General features: G+C 38.7%; 1 protein-coding gene across 5 annotated transcripts in view; it reads left to right on the forward strand.

Annotated features, from left to right (window-relative positions):
* The window catches only part of LOC143885476 (UDP-Glycosyltransferase superfamily protein), a 54,557-nt gene extending 40,128 nt beyond the window's left edge, over positions 1 to 14,429 (forward strand). For 3 of the 5 annotated variants that reach the window (XR_013253282.1, XM_077389680.1, XM_077389682.1), the window contains 2 exons: positions 3,881 to 3,971; positions 13,782 to 14,429. Coding sequence is in view for 3 of the 5 variants with exons in the window: in XM_077389680.1 (XP_077245795.1) it covers positions 3,881 to 3,949 (69 nt within the window). In the remaining 2 variants the exon portion in view is untranslated. Of the gene's footprint in view, positions 1 to 3,880; positions 4,079 to 13,781 lie in introns of those variants that run through there. The other 2 variants (XR_013253281.1, XM_077389681.1) reach the window with 2 other exon arrangements.
* Positions 14,430 to 18,795: the final 4,366 nt, after the last annotated feature.

Consider the following 18,795-nt stretch of genomic DNA (forward strand, 5'->3'; position numbering starts at 1 on the left):
TTTTGGTTAACGTTGAGACGGAAGATGTCCGATGGCCCGATTCTGGGACGATTTCTTCCCCGGCTGAGGGAGGTGCCCCGGCTCTATCTATTTCGGGAAAGGAAGTGGAATCGAGATTAGAATCGCTCAAAAGTTGCCATATAGGGAAAAGAAGGGACAATTTTGGATCCCTTCATGACCTTTGGTTGTGGGCTAAGAGAGCCTGGAATCTTCCTCTTTTACCCTGTCCATGTGCTCTATCAAAGGATGAAGTACTATTCATATTCGAGTTGGAAGAGGAAGCTGCAATAATCCTGGATAGAGGTAAGAAAATGTGGGATGACCAACTATATTCTCTCTCTACTTGGAGTAAAGATTTTACCCCAGGTTTGGAGGAAATATGGGTTAAGTTCTATGGCATCCCCCTTCATGTATGGGCCAAATCAACAGTTGAAGCATTAAGCAATTTGTATGGTCGAGTATTGGAAGTGAAAATGGAAGGGGGCCATAATCATTGCATGACATTTGTGTCTGCTAAAATTCTCGCCCCATGGTGGAAGCTTCCACCATCTCTTACTCCGATTCAGGTTTCAGGACAGTGTTACATAATCGACATTGAAATCCAGAGCAATAGGCGTTAGATGGTTCCCGACACGGAGTTTCTGAATTTGGCTTCACAACTTGGTCCGAATTTAGCTCCTTCGGATTTCGTTGAATCTGGCTTTAAGATTCCGGAAATGCCCCCGCTGGCGTCGGAATCGTTGCCGTCTCACCCACCAGAAAATCTAGACGGGGGACCCGTTGAACTTTTGGGGCCCACCCAATTGAATTCAAATTTGACTTTGTGACTAAAAGTTCAAATATGTCCCTGGGTATGGGCCCTTTCTCCTTTCTGTCTACCCCTGGGAAAGAGTCTAGATTGGAGGGGGGCCATCTTAAGCACCCCTCAGGGCGTGTCAGTTCTTTCCGCTCCTGGTCGCGGAAGGGTAGATTTGCAGAATTAAGGAGAGGCCTGGGAACCGCAAGATCCGGAAAAGCACCAATGGGGAAAGCAGGGAAGCACATGCCTAGAGTGGTAGCAGCAGATTTGTTTGGGGGGACCCCTTTTCGAAAAATCTCACTGGAAAAAGCAGGTTTAACCTTGGAGCCCATACCAGAAAGGGTAGAAGTATAAAAAATGAAAGGTGGCACCCGGGGTGGGGCCTATTTGATTCCCAAGGCATGCGTTTCCTGTGGATTAAGGATTTCCCAATTATTAGGATGACTATAGGATGGAATCGTTTGGAGAATGGAATAGACTATATTCTATACTCTTTGCTTTGGGTTTAAATCTATAGTGACGGTGGCAGTGGGAGGAATGATTAACCTTAGTTAATGAAAGGAGTGTCTATGATATCGTTTCTTGCAACAATCATCCAAGGCAAAAAAATTTGATTAAAATACTCATTCTTGGGTCTCAATATATTTTGGGAAGAAGAAAAGATCTACTCGTATCTTGATAAGGGGCAATGACTTCTACGACGCGATCTCTGCTTCTATTGGACACAAGGAGACATTTGCACGCCTCATTTAATGAAAGTCAGATCATTTGGCCTATGGCTGGTGGTCAGCTTGAGGCGGTTTATGTTCACCTCCATCGCCTCTTCATTTTGCCTCCAAATTATAAGAGTAAATGAAAAGTAACTACATCTGGAATTATTTTGGTATGGAGATCTCAAAGGATTCTTCTTCCTCTCAACCTTCCTCCGTGAACCCCATGGATTTGGGTAGGAAGAGGAAGCGAACAATGGACCTCTCTGAGCTGGAAAATACTTTAAAAAGGGTTAAAGATTTGGTGTTCAATGAGGAACTAGCCTCTAAGTCTTTGCCAACACCTAGGGAAACCATAAAGGACTTTTTGAAGCAACAGTGGAGGCTCTTCAAAGAGGCCGGAGGCTCTTCAAAGAGGCTGCTAATAGAAGGCTGACGACTTTCTATAGTATAACATCACTCCATAACGTTAAAGACTCCCACTCCCCCATGCACAAGCATCCCTTCTTTATCAAGATGCTGGCGGATGAAAGGGCTGCAAGATTCACCCGTTGGGTGGAAGAGAAGGAATCAGGAATCAAAAGACTAGAGGTTATGATTGATAGGAAGCGGGCCTCTGGACAGAAGGATCCAAAGGATGAGGAGCTCTTGGCTATGAGTCTTGATGAGGAGGTATTTGTTACTAAGATCGATATGATTTTGTCAGAATTACAGAAATGTTCGTCTTAGGGGGGTGACTCTTTGGTTTCTAAGTTTTTTTATTTTTACAGATCTCATGGTAGAGGGTTAGAGGTCTTGTGCTTAAAAGTCTTGGTTTTGAAGGTGGTATGGTTTTAATGTGGACATATCCCATGATCAGAAAATGTCTAAAACCTACAGATGTAAATATGTTAGGGACTACTGGTCCCTGCTTTTTGTAATTTTCGTTTTTGGATTATAATATATTTAATTGTCGCCTTTCAAAAAAACCTTTGTAGACTATGGCTGTTTTAGCCCAATGGGAAACCAAGTACCATCCCTGTATCTCATAAAAGATGTGAGCATTATTTTTAGGGAGGTTTATCTTTAATCACTCTTTAGGCATTGGTGTTTCTTCTAATTTATGTTAGCATAAAGATTACACAATGGCTCCTTATGGGAAATTAGGTAACCTCCCTATGTCTCTTAAAATGTGTGAGCAATATTTTTTTAGAGAGCTTTCTCTTTAATCACTCTTGAAGCGCAGGAGTTTCTTCTATTTTGTGTTGGCAAAAAGATTTTTAAGGTACTTTTGCTGTTTTTTGTGCCTTATATTTATCAAATTTTAAATTTAGAGTTGGAAATTTTTTGAAGGTACTTTAAAAAATGACCACCTTCAGAAATTGCAATGGAGGTCTGATTTCACAGGTTTTTGTTCCATTGCTCTGAAAATTTGTTTTTCCTGTTCCTGCTAATGTAACTGGTCTTCATTTTAAGCCAGGTACACTTAATGGCAGTGAAATGCTAATTTTACATTCTGTAGGTCAGAACTTGAGTATTAGTCACTGTTATATGACTTACCACCCACAGAATGCATCCCTTCTATTCCAAAAGTGGGCTGCGGACACATTTATCATTTGGAATAAACTGTATTGGCGAGTACACAAGTAAAGGCGTGGAGTATCAATCTTTCTCTGTTATGGGTACTCTTAGGCAACTGGGTAATAATGTGATGTATAGTGTCTAGTCATTAATTTATGTATGGTGTGCTGGTGATGAATTTTCTCGGAGGACATGACATAAACAATATTTTAATTTTATTCCATAAGAAGTATGGACCTGTAGAAAAAAGAGAAATCTTCAATTTCTCAAAACTGGATCAAACACGACACGCTATCGCTATGTGCAGCAAACCTGAAGAAGAGATGCAAGAAACACAAAATTTAATTGGGTTGGCAGTTTGCCTACGTCTACGGGAGAAGAGTTTCACTATTTCGGTCTGGGCTACGAGACTCTCATTTTTTCTGAAGACCAAGAAAATTCAAAGAAAACCACACAGCCCACATCCCTAATGTGTTTCTCACATTAATCCATCTAGGTGTTGTGTGTCACTGCTAGAATACAGGACATCTACACAACAGGACCTACCAAGAACAAAGGGTGTATGAATGCATATACACTAATGATATGTATATTATACACCCTATCGTTCCTTGCAATAAAACATCTCTTCAATACCGAAACAAAACAGGATTTATAGAATATGATTTGCATATTTTCCATGTCTACATTTGCCCACAGTTGTGGAAACTGCAGTATGTTTATCGCTACTGTTCCTTGCAGTAAAATATGGCATTCTTTGAACTCCAAGACTCCAAAATTGCAGTTTGTTAAAACCTCTTTCTTCATTCAGGATGGGGTTGGAGAAGCTGTGAAGGCCCTCAAAGAAGAGATTATCTATCGAAGCAAGCCGAAAGACTAAATATGAGTGCCATTAAACTTTGGTAAGTTTATGTATTCTGGGCCTTCATTTGAGAAATCTATCTGAAAACTTTTCTTGTAGATATTTTTCATGTATAGATTCTTTCGTTGTTTATGTTTATTTTTATTTTATTAATTATTTTTATTTTATTAACATATGATTAACATATTGAAACATTTATTCCTGCACCTGATAACAATATTTTAATAATGACGACTAGAAGAAAAACTGTACAATGTCCCAAAGGAAAAAAAATACAATTGCTAAGAGTGTGATTATAAATTTAACAGAGCTGCAATTAACTTGAACTGCAAAGAGTACATTTGGGCCATGTTTGGAAGCCATAAGTTTTTCAGGTTGTGGTGGTGGAGTGGGGAGAGGCCATGTGGGGGTGGGGTGGATATATCATTTCCATTTGGAAATCATTTGTTTGGTTAACCCATGTTGGAGTACCGAAACTACTAAAATTAATTTGAAATCTAGAAAGTGGTATTTACCGCCTTTTCTTTCCCGGGCCACCCACTTTTATATCCCTTTTTTATATCGTGAATTTGGGGCGTTGGATTTAGATTTGGAAATCGAAATCGAAATTTTGCATTTGGATGCACATTCTGTGCTTGGGATTTAGCTTCTAGAAGTCCAACCTCATATGTGGGTCCCAATGCGGGCCTCACTAAAAAACGCCAACATGAGATGCTCTAGTGGAGTAATAATATAATATGCACGCCATAGAGAAATTCGGTGAAAGAATGTAGATGGGAGAAACAGTGAAATACTTACAGAGAGAGAGAGGGAGAGAGAGAGAGAGAGAGAGAGAGAGAGAGAGTTTTTTATTTTACAAAATGTAATTAATATTCTTTTTATTTTACAAAATGTAAATATCTCTTAGCTATTATTATTAAAATTTCAAACTGTACATGTATGTATGTATGTATGTATGTATTCAAGCCTCTATACTTTGACTTTTATGTTTTTTAAGTTTTCATTGACTTTTAGATTTTACTATACTAGGCCTACCTTCAAATCGAGTCGAGTTTGGGCAATTGAGCTATGGTTGAGATGCCACTATGTGCTAATCACATGTATGTGCATGGGTGTAAAATGGTGGCCCCATCCCATCAGTTGCAAAAATGGTGGCCCCAATCCAAGGACAACAAAAACATTCCGCGACAAAAGAATAGTTGTTGAAATTATAATTTCACATAAGTTTAAGCTCTGTTTTGATGTTCCTAAAGTAAATAGAATGGAGATTCGCCTGCAGCATTACTTATAACATAGGCAATAAGGGGAAAAGATGTCCAAGGTTATACTACAAATTTTTGTAGGAAAGTCATTCCCACCATTTTAATCCACAAACAGATTCAATAATCAGTTTTGGACGCGCAATAAGTTCTAAAAATTCGAAATGAACAGGGATAATCTTTAACTGATGGAGATAAAACAATACTACAATTTGCCCTTCTCCGGTCTATTACAGGGTTGGGATCCACCCATGTCCTCCTTGTAGAATCCGGATCATGAAAAGTCACCTACATATACAGAAATTCATCACCGAGAGCACCAAAATTGGGGAACAAAAAAGAAAGAAAGAGAGAGAGAGTGATAAAGAGAGAGATGGGGCTCACAACTATATATCCATTAGATCTTCTGCAATTCTTATCAGTGATGATCCCAGCCTCTATTGTATCTTCAAATTGTTTGAAATAGCTTCTGATTTTCTTCTCTAGGCACTTTGATGAACATTCTATATTTAAAATGGCAAATTCATATTTTAGAAGGAAAATTTATAGCAAAATCTAATTAGTTACCCAAAAAAAAGGTAAAAGATATTTTTTTTGATAGGTAAGCTGGGGTTTGGCGGGGACCCCTACCGGTTTATTTGATAAAAAGAAAGATGATACAAGATTAGGCACAAAAGCCACCCTAACTCGGAACATGCTCAGCCTAGGAGACCTAAATGCTCAGTACTTTTGAGTTACATAATCAGTTAATTTGGTAGGGGTATGTTGGGCTCTTTGTGAGCGTCTTAGCCAATTTTTCTTGTGAACTTCCTGCCATGACTCATTTGGTTCATCAAATTCTGGATTCTTTTCTACACTGTCTTCTTGCTTGACCAGGATCAGGTGGACTAGATGGCCTTCATCTGCCCAGGATACTCTCTTTTTTCAAGCTTCTTTGGGACCTTTTGTGTTTGTTGGCTCGTCTTCATTTTCTGAGGAGGATTCCAGTGAGGAGGGAACCTCTTCACGGTCAGAGTAGTCCTCTGATTCAATGTCCTCCTCACTCTTTGTTCCTTCCTCTTCAGCAGATATCTGACTTCTGTTTTGGTTGGTAAATAATAGCAGTTATGGGGAAAAATTGTGGGGATAAGATTGGCAAATCCGAATTTTTGGGGAAAACTTTTCAAAATCTAGATTAAAATGGCAAAATTACTTGGGAAAAATTGTAAACGCCAAATTTATGGGATTCATTGCCAAAAAAGCAAAAGATAATTAGTAAAGAGAGGGCGAGAGCAAACAACAAATACTAATCTTATGAGTTTTTTCCTGCCATAATTCTAGTGGTATGATTTAGTTGGATTTTCGTCTTCAAACCCATTGGACAACAACATAAACTCAAATTAGAATGTGTGGGCAAAATGGATTAGATTTTATAGGGCGGCAAAACCAATTTAGTAGGGATTCGATTTCATAGGGCGGCAAAACCAATTTTGTAGGGGGCAATTTTGTAGGAGCCGGTAAATTTGCAAAACCGATTCGATTTTTGTAGGCGGGAAAACTAATTTTGAAAAATGAACCCAATTTAGTAGGAGAAAAATATTTTCCAATAAAAAATTTTATTGGAGAAAAGACAAATAACAGCTGAAAGAAACGTGCTTAGTGGGAAATGATAAATGCGCCCCTTTTATCGACCAAGAAAAAAATGCATCCCTTTTCATCACTTGGGACACCCAGCTACAGTGTATCTATGAGTGCAAAGGAGTTGATGTACATCACATTTGAAGGGATGAAGTGACTTGATTGCCACGGACAATGCTGTTGGGTGTCCCGAATGATGAAAAGGGGCGCACTTATCATTTCCCTTATTAAAAATATATAGATAGACAGTTTAGTGAGTGGCCTACAAATGGATGGTCATGATAAGTGTTGGAAAGTTGCCTTATTTCCCACCCACCGTAGGTGGCTTGCGTGGGAAGGCAAGAGGCAAAGATAGAAATCCTCTTATTTGGGTTTCTTGGAAACAACTAAAAAGACGAAGTGGCTTTCTTCTTTTGAGTGTGGAAAAATCAAGAGAGGGAAAGAGAGAGAAAGAAAAAGAGAAGTGAAGAGAGAGAGACAAAGGGAGAAGAAGAAGAATAGAGGGTTTTCTTCTTGGGGTATTCTCTTGGGGTTTTCTCTCGGGTTTTCTCTTGGATACGATCTTAGGTTTGAGAAGCAAGGAAAGGGTTGCGGGTTTGAGATTAATCCATTGTAATCCTTGTATATTGTTTTTCTCATAGTGGAAGATCGTGTTTCTCGCCCGTGGAGTAGGCTTTGCCGAACCACGTAAAATCTTGGTGTTCATCTTGTGGCTTGTTTGTTTATTTTATCTTTCCGTTTAATATGTGCACGATCGGATCGGATTGCCCGGCGGAATTTTCTCAACAAGTGGTATCAAAGCTCAGGTGGAGCGATCGTCGAGGCCTGGTGGAGTGATCGTGGGTGTTGTGATTGGATCGCGGTTAGAGGAATTTTTTGGGGTGGAAAGATTGTCAAAGAATTCTTGTTCGAGGTGGAGCGTTACACCGAGAAGTGTGAAGTAATCTGAGATGGCGGTAAAATCGAGTTCTACTCAGTTCAACGTGGACAGATTTGACGGAAAGGGCAGTTTCTTCCTATGGCAGATGAGGGTGAAGGACATCCTAATTCAACAGGGCTTGGCTAAGGCGTTGAAGGGAAAGGATGGAAAGCCGGAGAAGATGACGGGTGTCGAATGGGAAGACATAGAGTCGAAGGCGATCAGCACAATTCGATTATGTCTGGCAGATAGCGTTATGTTTAATGTTATGAAAGAAGAAGATGCGCCTAAATTATGTGAGAAGTTGGAAAAGCTTTACATGTCAAAAAGCTTGGTCAACCGGTTGTATCTGAAGCGGCAATTGTACGGGCTGAAGATGAGGAAGGCGGAGATCTTCTAGAACACATCACGGTGTTCAACGGGCTTGTGGATCAGCTCCACAAGGTTGACGAAAAGTTGAAGGAAGAAGACATGGCCCTTTTGCTTCTTACTTTTCTTCCTGATTTGTATGACAACCTGTGACGACTTTATTGTATGGTATGGATACAATAAAGTTGGAGGAAGTCACGGCGTCACTCTTATCGAATGAGATGCGGAAGAAACATGTTCTTGGTGCAAGTGAAGAGCACGGGTTAGTTGTTCATGGTGGGAATCAAAGAGGAAGGTCGTCTGACAGGGGATCAAGAAAAGGTAGGTCAAGATCTAGGGTCGGCAGAAAGGGCGTGCAATGTTACGGTTGCAAGGAATATGGTCACATCAAGCAGGATTGTCCAAAGCGACCTGACCAGGTGGACAATGGTGCTACGAATACTGTGGTGACAGTAACAGAGGAACAGAGCGAAGAATTTGGAGACGTTCTCACAGTCTCCACAGGTAATCACACTTCTCCTTATGATGAGTGGATTTTAGATTCAGGGTGCTCTGTTCATTTATGCTCCAGGAGGGAATATTTTGATACGGTCCAGGAGACAAGGGCAGTTGTAGTGTCCTTGGGTGACGGATCTACTTGTGACATCACTAGAGTTGGAAGGGTAAAGATCAAAATGTTTGATGGAGTGGTTCGTACTTTGGGTGGTGTGGCATATGTCCCAAAGATGCGAAGGAATCTAGTGTCTCTTGGCCGGTTGGACTCCAGGGGTTGCAGGTTTTCAACTGCAGGTGGAGCCATGAAAATCGCACTCGGTTGTATGGTTCTGATGAAAGGAGAGAAGTGTGGCGGATTATATCGTCTGGTCGGGGACACGGTGACTAGTGTTCCCAAGATCTCGATGTTTAGTTGGAAACAGAGTAGTAACGCGTAGGGTCTCTTTCGTAGTTGGTGCAGAGACAGGTTTCCAGGTTGCAGACGATGGTGAGTGGATGACGATACCTGCTTTGGGGAGGATGGATCGAGATCCCTCCCCAGGGTTGACTGGGTGAGTCAACGGGCTGGCAGCTACACATGTGCATTGGCCGTGTTGATCGAATCGGGAGGAGTCAGAACCAAGGTGATTCGAGGGGTGTGTAGCTGGTACTTCAGAAGGCCAATGGTGGTTTGTAGTGATAACAGACCGGTGGAGACATCAACGGAAAATCTTCAGGTGGCTGGGAAATAAGCCAAGGTGGAGATTGTTGGAAAGTTGCCTTATTTCCCACCCACCGTAGGTGGCTTGCATGGGAAGGCAAGAGGCAAAGATAGAAACCTTCTTATGTGGGTTTCTTGGAAACAACTAAAAGAAGGAAGTGACTTTCTTCTTTGGAGTGTGGAAAAATCAAGAGAGGGAAAGAGAGAAAAAGAAAAGGAGAAGTGAAGAGAGAGAGAGAGACAAAGGGAGAAGAAGAAGAATAGAGGGTTTTCTATTTGGGTTTTCTTCTTGGGGTATTCTTTTGGGTTTTCTCTTGGATACGATCTTAGGTTTGAGAAGCAAGGAAAGGGTTGCGGGTTTGTGGGTTTGAGATTAATCTATTGTAATTCTTGTATATTGTTTTTCTCATAGTGGAAGATCGTGTTTCTCGCCCGTGGAGTAGGCTTTGCCGAACCACGTAAAATCTTGGTGTTCATCTTGTGGCTTGTTTGTTTATTTTATCTTTCCATTTAATTTGTGCACGATCGGATCAGATTGTCCGGCGGGATTTTCTCAACAATAAGAAATTACTAGGCCCTAGTAGACCTAGTTATAAAATTATTATGCAAATGATATAAGCACAACCATATTTTAATAATTGCACTAACTCAGCTTGTCTTTTCTTTTTTAATTGACTTGTTAGAGCTTTTTGGGAACTGTAATCACCTTTGACAGCTCTTTATTTAATAAAAGAGCAGGCGAGTTAGTGCAATTCTTAAAGCATAGTTGTGCTGATATCATCTCTCAAGTTTTATGGTCATCAGGGAGTGAGGATATCTTCTAAGAAAAGAGACTTCGGATTGAAGACTCTAAACTCCATTCCCAGGGGGTTTAAATTAAAATAAATGCTGACAACTACGTTCTGAATGCCCTTTTTTGTCAGGCACCCAGATTTTGACAACCTTTATTTTGAAAGGTATGCAATGACTTTGAATGCCGGTTGATGGAAGCAACCAACAGTGTAAAGGTCTAACATTGATAGGATGCAAAAATGAACTCAATCTTGGCCCCATTGTACCAAATTTTATTTACCCCAAATTGCAAATGGGGACACCAAAATACGGGAATTGCCAATGAGGGACAATCTTTTGAAAAATTATAAATTGGGGTCGAAAACAGAATTTGCCGGCGAACCTAACCAAAATGCCCCTATGGGTTATCAAGTCTAAAACAGGGTTAACAAGTCTAAAAAGAGGTTATCAACTGGTTAACAGGTCTAAATATGATTTAACAACTCTAACCTAAACAGGGTTATCAAATCTCGCCCAGGGATATCAAGTTCTCAACAGGGTTATTGAGTCTCACAAGGAGTTATTTAGTCTTTATGAACTTGCTAATCCCTGTTTGAGTACTTGATTACCCCTTTTTAGACTTGATAACCCCTAGGGACATTTTGGTCGGGTTTTCATTGTTTACTGATAACCCCTTTTCTTTTTTATTACACGTTTTCGACCCCCCCTTTATAATTTTTCAAAAGAGTGTCCCCCGTTGGAATTTCTCGTATTTTGGTTGGCAATTTTTCCTTATCTTTATCATCAAATTTCATCAAAATTTGTCAAAGGTATAGACTGTTAAATTTTAATTGTTTTACGCTCTGAAATAATTCACATATTAATCCTAAAACTCATAAAAGAAGAAAGTGCCTAGAAAATAGTACCGACCAAATTTTGGTTGGCTAGATGGGTAAGATCAATAAAACCAGAGTAGCATCAGTACTGCAACTCGAATTAGTCCTGATGCTCCCATTCTCCAAGAAATTGCTTCCCATAAGTGCCAGGTCAATAGATTTTTGGAAATTACAATTGTGAGTGATAGCACAACTAAAACGTCTCTTCGCAGGAAATGGAGAAGAAGCTGATGATATATGGTTATCCGTTGCAAAGAAGAACAAAGGCAAGAAATTAGTCAGATAGAAGACTTGAAATCCCTCCAAAAGCCAAGCAAATAAAGGATTAATCTCTAGTCTAGTCACGAAAAAGTGAAAAAATTTAATGCTAAACAAAAAAAAACCTATTGAGCAAGACAGAGAGCTCGTAAATTGAACAGAGAAAAGGAAAAAGAATATAGCATAGTATCTTTCATTCATCAAGGAAGTAAATGAATGAAAGGAAAACATGATTTCTATTTTCTAAACCCTTTACATGGTTTAGAAGTCATCCTCAGAGCTCAAGTACTGGCCATGATCTTTTGGTCGCCAGTATATATTGGTTTCTTCTCTCAAAACTCTAATAGCGATGAATATCGATGTGTCTAAAAAAAGAGGGAAAACAGTTTGGCTTTCCTCTTCTGGCTGAAAGTAAGGACAATGGGGATATTAGGGTTTCTTGGGGACAGATAGAAGAGAGAAAATGACATGTGTTGGGTTAAGCACAGAAGTTGCTGAGGAGAAAATATCTCTGACTTTCCAGAGAGAGAGAAACGGAGGACACATATTAAAGAGAGTGGAGGTACGATTTTACCCTTCTATATAGCCATCGAGAGAGGAGAAATCAAGGCCTCTTTCTTGTCTTGTGTTAATAGAGACAAACAAAATGAAAAATATCTCTAGAATGACTTGACACGTTGAATAGAAAAGGAAAAATATCTCTGCAACAACCTTGACGTGTTAAATTACATACATTCAGTATTTTTCTCTTTTCAGGATAAGGCTACTGAAAGGGCAAAACTACCCCCACGAAATGGCTAGATAGATACACGGGAAGAGCCTTAAAACGGTAAAAATCAACCACCTTAACGTGTTAAATGCACAGAGTTTTCAAATAAATGAAAAAAATTCATCATTTTCTCTTCTGCCATATAGTAGATAATATATATATATGTGTGTGTGTGTGTGTGTGTGTGTGTGTGTGTGTGTGTGTGTGTTTAAGCTTAGAGGACAACTACAATTGAGCTATTAGTTGGAGTTTGGAGTTTGGATATAAAGTAGTTAAAAGAATGAGGGGTTTATGTGCGTACAGCACTGTGGTGGTGGTGGTGTTTGTGACCTTGGTCAAATTTGAATCACATGAGATGAAGAAAAAGCGCATGATACAAGCTGCCATAGACAACAATCCTCTCCAACCCAATCTTCCAAGACAATATAAGTACCATTATTTGGAGGAAGAGAGAAAAGCTCTCTTACAATTGAAAGACTCCATCAACCAACCAAATAATGGTACTTATATTGTCTTAGAAGATTGGGTTGGAGAGGATTGATGTCTATGGCAGCTTGTATCATGCGCTTTTTCTTCATCTCCTGTGATTCAAATCGACCTTACCAATGTAAGGAATTTTGCGTTGGGAAAATGGTATCCTAATGCTACTCTGTTTGCCCAATTCAAAGAATTGGAGTCACTAGCTTTGGGTTGGAATCAGATCGGTGGGTGGATGGGTTATGCCAGAAGGTAATGCTGGTTTCCTCTAATTTTATAAATTCCTTCCTCAATTTACTTAAAGACCCTCGATATTCTTTCTTAGGCAATTCAAATATATTTTGTATTTTCAACGTATCAGATTTTTCATCTACTTCAATAAAGGCCTAAAATGGATTAAACCTCTACATATTTTTCTTGAATTCTCCAAAAGGAAAAAGTGTTAAAATAGATACAGACTAATTTGCGTAAGCGTACCTCCTGCCATGGCAATTAGAACCCAAAGAAACGAATTCCGGTTATCCATCTGGTGAATCTCTCGATCTCCACGCCCACCATGAATACTGAAAGGATTTCTTCTAATCCGATGAAGGCTTTATGGCTTGATTGATGGAATCACAAGCTCTTTTCCTTCTCAGACTAGGGACCCCTTTAGATGGAATTCTTTATCTCTGAATGCCTTTCTCTCCTCCGGTTGATCTAGAAATGAATTCCAAAGATCTTAGGCAAATCCAAGGAGAGTTTTCCTGTACGTTCACCACATAATCTTTCTAGATCTTAGGCAAATTTGCATTGGATCAAATATCAAGGGTGGTACAGCCCACACTTGACTTCACAGAAAGGCACCATATAAAATCTCCAACAATCATTACTAGCATGAGGCTATAAAATTTTTAGTATTATTATAAAAGAGGAGGAAATATAGAATCATCATCAACTCACTTTCTCATCGTCTCTTCTTTATTGCAAGCTTCATTCAAAGGAAAAACTTAAAGATACTGAATCTTGGGTACCATACGCTAAACGAAAGAAGCCAATCCTTGTGGAGTATCGACTCTAACTCGATTCTTTAAAACTCAGAAACATACAAAAATGCCAATAAATATTTAGTGTAGTAAAAGTCCACAGAATCGTATTCTATATATTGACATGCCTTGGATAGAAATCAAATCATGTTTATAATTTGTATGAAACATCTTCTCTTCTTTAATTTCTTCTTTGTTTTCACTATAATTTGCTCATTTGAATGGAATTTGGTGTTTGGTTACACATGAAATGGGCCATGTTATGTATATATACGTCTTCATCATTTTCTTGTAGGTTTATGCAGCTTGAAGAGACTCAAGTCTCTAGATCTCAGTGAAAGCCATCTCGACGATCAAAGTCTTCTGTTATATCCACGTCCCCTGCTGCTTCCACGTCCACTAGCCCTGCTAGCTATGGTGAGAAGAAAATGATGAAATTCAAATAGAAAATAGGTTAGCTCAATTCGAGGAGAGCTGGGACCTACAAATACGACTCAAAATCAGAATGATCTTATTCCATTGACTGTTGCAGGTTAAATACAAGAATCTCAACAGCAAATGACTCCAACAAATCTTGTAACAGCACAGCTACTTTCCCTATCCAACAAAGCTATAACCCTTATCCAATCCCAACTACAAATCCCTAATAACTTGCAACAACCCTTTATTGATGAGTCCCATGAAAATAACTTGGTGGCAGTTTCCCCATTTATCAGGACTCTTTGTAACATCTTCCATCATGTCTAGGCAATCTTTCCTCCCTGGAAACACTGGATTTATCTTATAATAATCTGAGATTCAAATTTGGCTGCACAACTGGTACGCAGCAATAATATTTACTCATCCAAAATGTTGATGGATTTATAGTAGTTTTTTGTCTTCACTTTCATTTCTCTTACCTTTTAATTAATGATAAATTGATGCATTTGATAGGCCTTTATTGTCTTTCAGCTTTGCTTGTTTCAATCATATTACAGGTCTTAGGGTATCTGTAAGGACGCTGCACCCTTTACAATTTAATTTTCAAATTGGTAGCTGAGAGCATTTAGGCGCATACGATTTTGAATCCTCGTCGGACTTCTCGGACTATGGGTCACTGTTGGGAATTCCAGCGAACTATGGGTCACTCTAAAAAATCCACAGGAACTTAAGAGTGATCAGGTCTTCGAAGTTCTACATTAGTTGTGATGAAATGATAAATTTTAAGGTCCTTTTTTCAAAAATTTTACATTCTAATTTTCATCACCCCAGGAAGTTTGTGGGCCCCATTTGTGAGTGAACCCCACTATATATATACTTACTTATTTCAACATTTTCCATGAGACAAGTGTCTTTTGGTTATTTCAGTGAGATAAGGGTATTTTGGTTATTTTCCATGTGACAAGGCATTTTGTAAGTTTTCACGACATAGGGGTGTTTAAGAATTTTTTTTTCCTTTCTTAGTATTATTCATTTTTTCTTATTCTTTTTTCAATTTTCTCATTTTTATGAGATAAGGGTATTTTGGCCATTTTCCATGAAATGAGGGTATTTTAATAATTTTTCATGAAATAGAGATATTTTAGAGTATGTGTCCACTTTAGGAAGTGTCTATTCCGTACAGTTTTTCTATGTTTCATTTAGAAAAGTGTATTTTGGGTATTACCATGAAATAAGGACTTTTTAGTATTGTTTCGCTGTTTAGGAATTTTTCTATTTTTTCTACATTTTGTATTTTTTTTTTCTCAGTTTACATGAGATAAGGTCATTTTCTAGTAGATAAAGGCATTTTTTATTTTCCATAACATAGGGATATTTTAGAATTATTTTAGTTTTTTAAAAACTTTTTCATTTTTTATAATTTTTATTTTATTTTTCTAACGTTTCCATGAGATAAGGGTATTTTTGTCATTTTTTCTTTGGTATAGGATTATTCTTGTCTTTTTCCATGATATAGGGATATTATAGAATATTTTTAGGATTTTTCATTTATGACAATTTCATCTATTTTTTCTCATTCTTCCGTTGGATAATTGTTTTGGGCATTTTCATGAGATCCGTGTTTAAGGATTTTTTATTTTTATCATTTTTTTTCTAATATTTTATATAATAAGAATATTTTGGTCATTTTTCATGCGAGAAGGAGCTACCCAATTAGAACTTTGAAGTTCTTCCTGTTTAAGAATGATTCTTCAGTGTGCTTTTGGAGGTGTCTTCTGGTAAAATCCCAAATCTTCTGACTAACTTGGGTTTCTACAGTGGAAGTCAAAAGTCAGGTGAGTCTATGGGGTTACTCCTCAAGTCCTCCAGGGTGACTAAAGAACTTCTAAGTGAGAAAAAAACGTATGTCTAAATGATAAAAAAGTACCATTGTCTAATTGTTGAATTTTCAAACAAAATGTCATCGTTGTTGACTTTTCCTTTTGTGAAAAGGAGAAAGTCTAATTAAAATTCAAAAGGACAAATGATGAGAAAAATGCAATGTTTATTCAAAATTCTTAATAAAGGGTAGTAATTTGTAAATTATAAAAAAAAGGGGTGTGAGGTAAGAGAAGATTTGTATGAAGACAAATATACCCTTTTTAAACTTCTTATTTTGTTACTTTCGTTTACACCTTTCTCGTCTCTCTTCTCCGACGAGAGTTCTCACCGTCGGTGAAGAAACTCCCTTTCTCACCGTCGTACGTCGGCGTCAATCTCGCTGACGCACGACCTACTCGCCGGAAAGCATCTCCTCTTGCCGGAAATCAGATTCGTCCACTATTCCAAGGTAATTTTTAAACATTTCATCTAGGGTTTTGTTAATTTTGGGTTTTTTTCGTGATGGGTTGGATCTCACGTATCTGAAGCTGTTTTAAGTACCTCTTTGGTAGTTTGTGAGAGGGATTTGCATGAGTATGTAGTTTTGAAGCCTTTGAAATGCTTTGCAAGGTGTTTCATTTGTATGGATTTAGAAATTTTTGGGTTTTAATGGGGTGGAACCATTAATTGTTAGAAACAAAATATTTTGATATAGGGTTTATAGGTTTTGAATGGTTGGGCTTTGATTTTGTGTTTGAAAGGGTTTGGTTGAGGGCTTTAAATGTGAATAATGAGTAGAAAAATCAGAGGAGATCTAAATCCCAAGGGTAGGAGAGAAGAGTATGGGCATGGAATAGTCCTGACCAGTTTCCAATCATGTCTTTTTATAAAGTCCCCTCTCCTCGGGCAATCTATCACCTGGTGCCAAAGTGTGGCATGTCCGTATCTCTGAAAGAGGAGAAGCTTTCAGTTCCTGGGAGCAACAAATAACATTCTAAGTTGCAATCATAACCAAAATAAGAAGATCCATCTGGCAAATTGGTGAACTCTTGTAGGTGATGAACCAGTTCTTCATTCAATGTTCAATCGTAAGAGTTGTTCAATTTAAGAGATTAGTTTTTTTTTATCAATCTTTCCGCATGAGATGATATTTCATCAGTAGCATGGTTGAGAGGGCCACTAACCGTATAACAAGGTGCATCTTTAGGAAACTATATCATATGCTATTATGTCATTTTGTTCAAAAACTTGAAAAGAGAATGGAAGATCGTTTAGCGATAAAGGCACATCTTTTCCTTACTGGAGATGAAGATGTTAGTAATTCATAGGAAATTGTGAGGAAAGGGATTAGAGACATCAACGTAGAAGACTTGGAACAGAAATAGATGATGCAGCAGAAAGTCATAAGTCCTTGAAACAAGAAATTGGAGAAGGAAAGAAAAGCTCTCCATGGTGAAAGTCATGATAAACCACGGGCCCAATTCCTCAATAGTGAAAAAAGGTGAACAAGAAGAATTTAAATACCAACAGAAGGAAGGGGTCACTGATAAAAAAGAAAATGTCGCAGAACTTTTGGGCAGACACGGCTTGGTTAGGAGAAAAAAAGTAGAGGGTGGTGTTGTTTGATATAATTGGATTTATTGATTTTGCTTGAAATTGGATGAGTCTACGTTTGCATTTGGTGAGCCTTACCCAGAAAAACAATAATAACGGTGATAGGGTTGTTTGCTTTTACTTTTGAATTAGTGGTTAAAGTGTTATACAGAAGTTGTCTTAGGAAACGATTGAAGTCCAGACAGAGGAAGTTGTGTTTTTGGAGTTGAAAAAGGGTTTATTAGGTTGAATTTAACTAGGTAAGTTAGAAAATAACATGTTTCCCAAGAGTAAATGGAACTGATATTAGAAAGCCATTGACGTCTAGGTAGGAGTTAAAATTTGTCGCAAGATAGTAGAAAGGCAAAATAGAAAGGTGTTTACGATTGCCTTAAGTTATTATAAGCATATAAAAAGGTGTCTTATTATTGATATAGTCACTCAAGGTTTGAATTTGGAAACCTCTTCAATAGATCATGGTAGCGCAAATAAAAAGGTGTCATATTCCGTAGTGGTTCCGGCGTCTAAAATGTGGTTTTCAAGTCATTCCGGGGTATAAGATGTGGTTCCCTAGTGGTTCCGGTGTATAAAATGTGGTTCCCTAGTCGTTCCAGGGTAGAAAATTTGGTTCCCTACTGGTTCTGAGGTATAAAATGTGTTTCCCTAGTGGTGCCGGGGTATAAAATGTGGTTCTCGAGTGGTCACGGGGTATAAAATGTGGTTCCCTAGTGGTTCCCTAATGGTTATGAGGTATAAAATGTGGTTCCGTAGTGGTCCCGGGGTATAAAATGAGGTTCTCTAGTGGTTCCGGGGTATGAAATGTGGTTCCCGAGTGGTCCCGGGGTAATAAATGTGGTTCCCTAGTGGTTCCGGGGTAGAAAATGTGGTTCCGTAGTGGTTCGGAGGTATAAAATGTGGTTCCGGAGTGGTTGCGGGGTAGAAAATGTGCTTCCGTAGTGGTTATGAGGTATAAAATGTGGTTCCATAGTGGTTGTGGGGTATAAAATGTGGTTCCGTAGTGGTTCGGGGGTATAAAATGTGGTTCCCTAGTGGTTCCGATGTATAAAATGTGGTTCCGTAGTGGTTCAGGGGTATAAAATATGGTTCCCTAGTGGTTATGGGGTATGAAATGTGGTGCCGTAAGGGTTCCGGCGTATAAAATGTGGTTTTCAAGTGGTTCCGGGGTATAAGATGTTGTTCCCTAGTGGTTCCAGTGTATAAAATGTGGTTCCGTTGTGGTTCCAGGGTAGAAAATATGGTTCCCTAGTGGTTCCGAGGTATAAAATGTGTTTCCATAGTGGTTAGGAGGTATAAAATGTGTTTCCCTAGTGGTTAGGAGGTATAAAATGTGGTTCTGTAGTAGTTGTGGGGTATAAAATGTGGTTCCGTAGTGGTTCCCGGGTATAAAATGTGGTTCCGTAGTGGTTCAGGGGTAT

Source organism: Tasmannia lanceolata, unplaced genomic scaffold (genome assembly GCF_043159265.1).
Source record: "Tasmannia lanceolata isolate RefF3 unplaced genomic scaffold, GAP_Taslan_0.1 ptg000008l, whole genome shotgun sequence".
Classification (NCBI taxonomy): domain Eukaryota; kingdom Viridiplantae; phylum Streptophyta; class Magnoliopsida; order Canellales; family Winteraceae; genus Tasmannia; species Tasmannia lanceolata.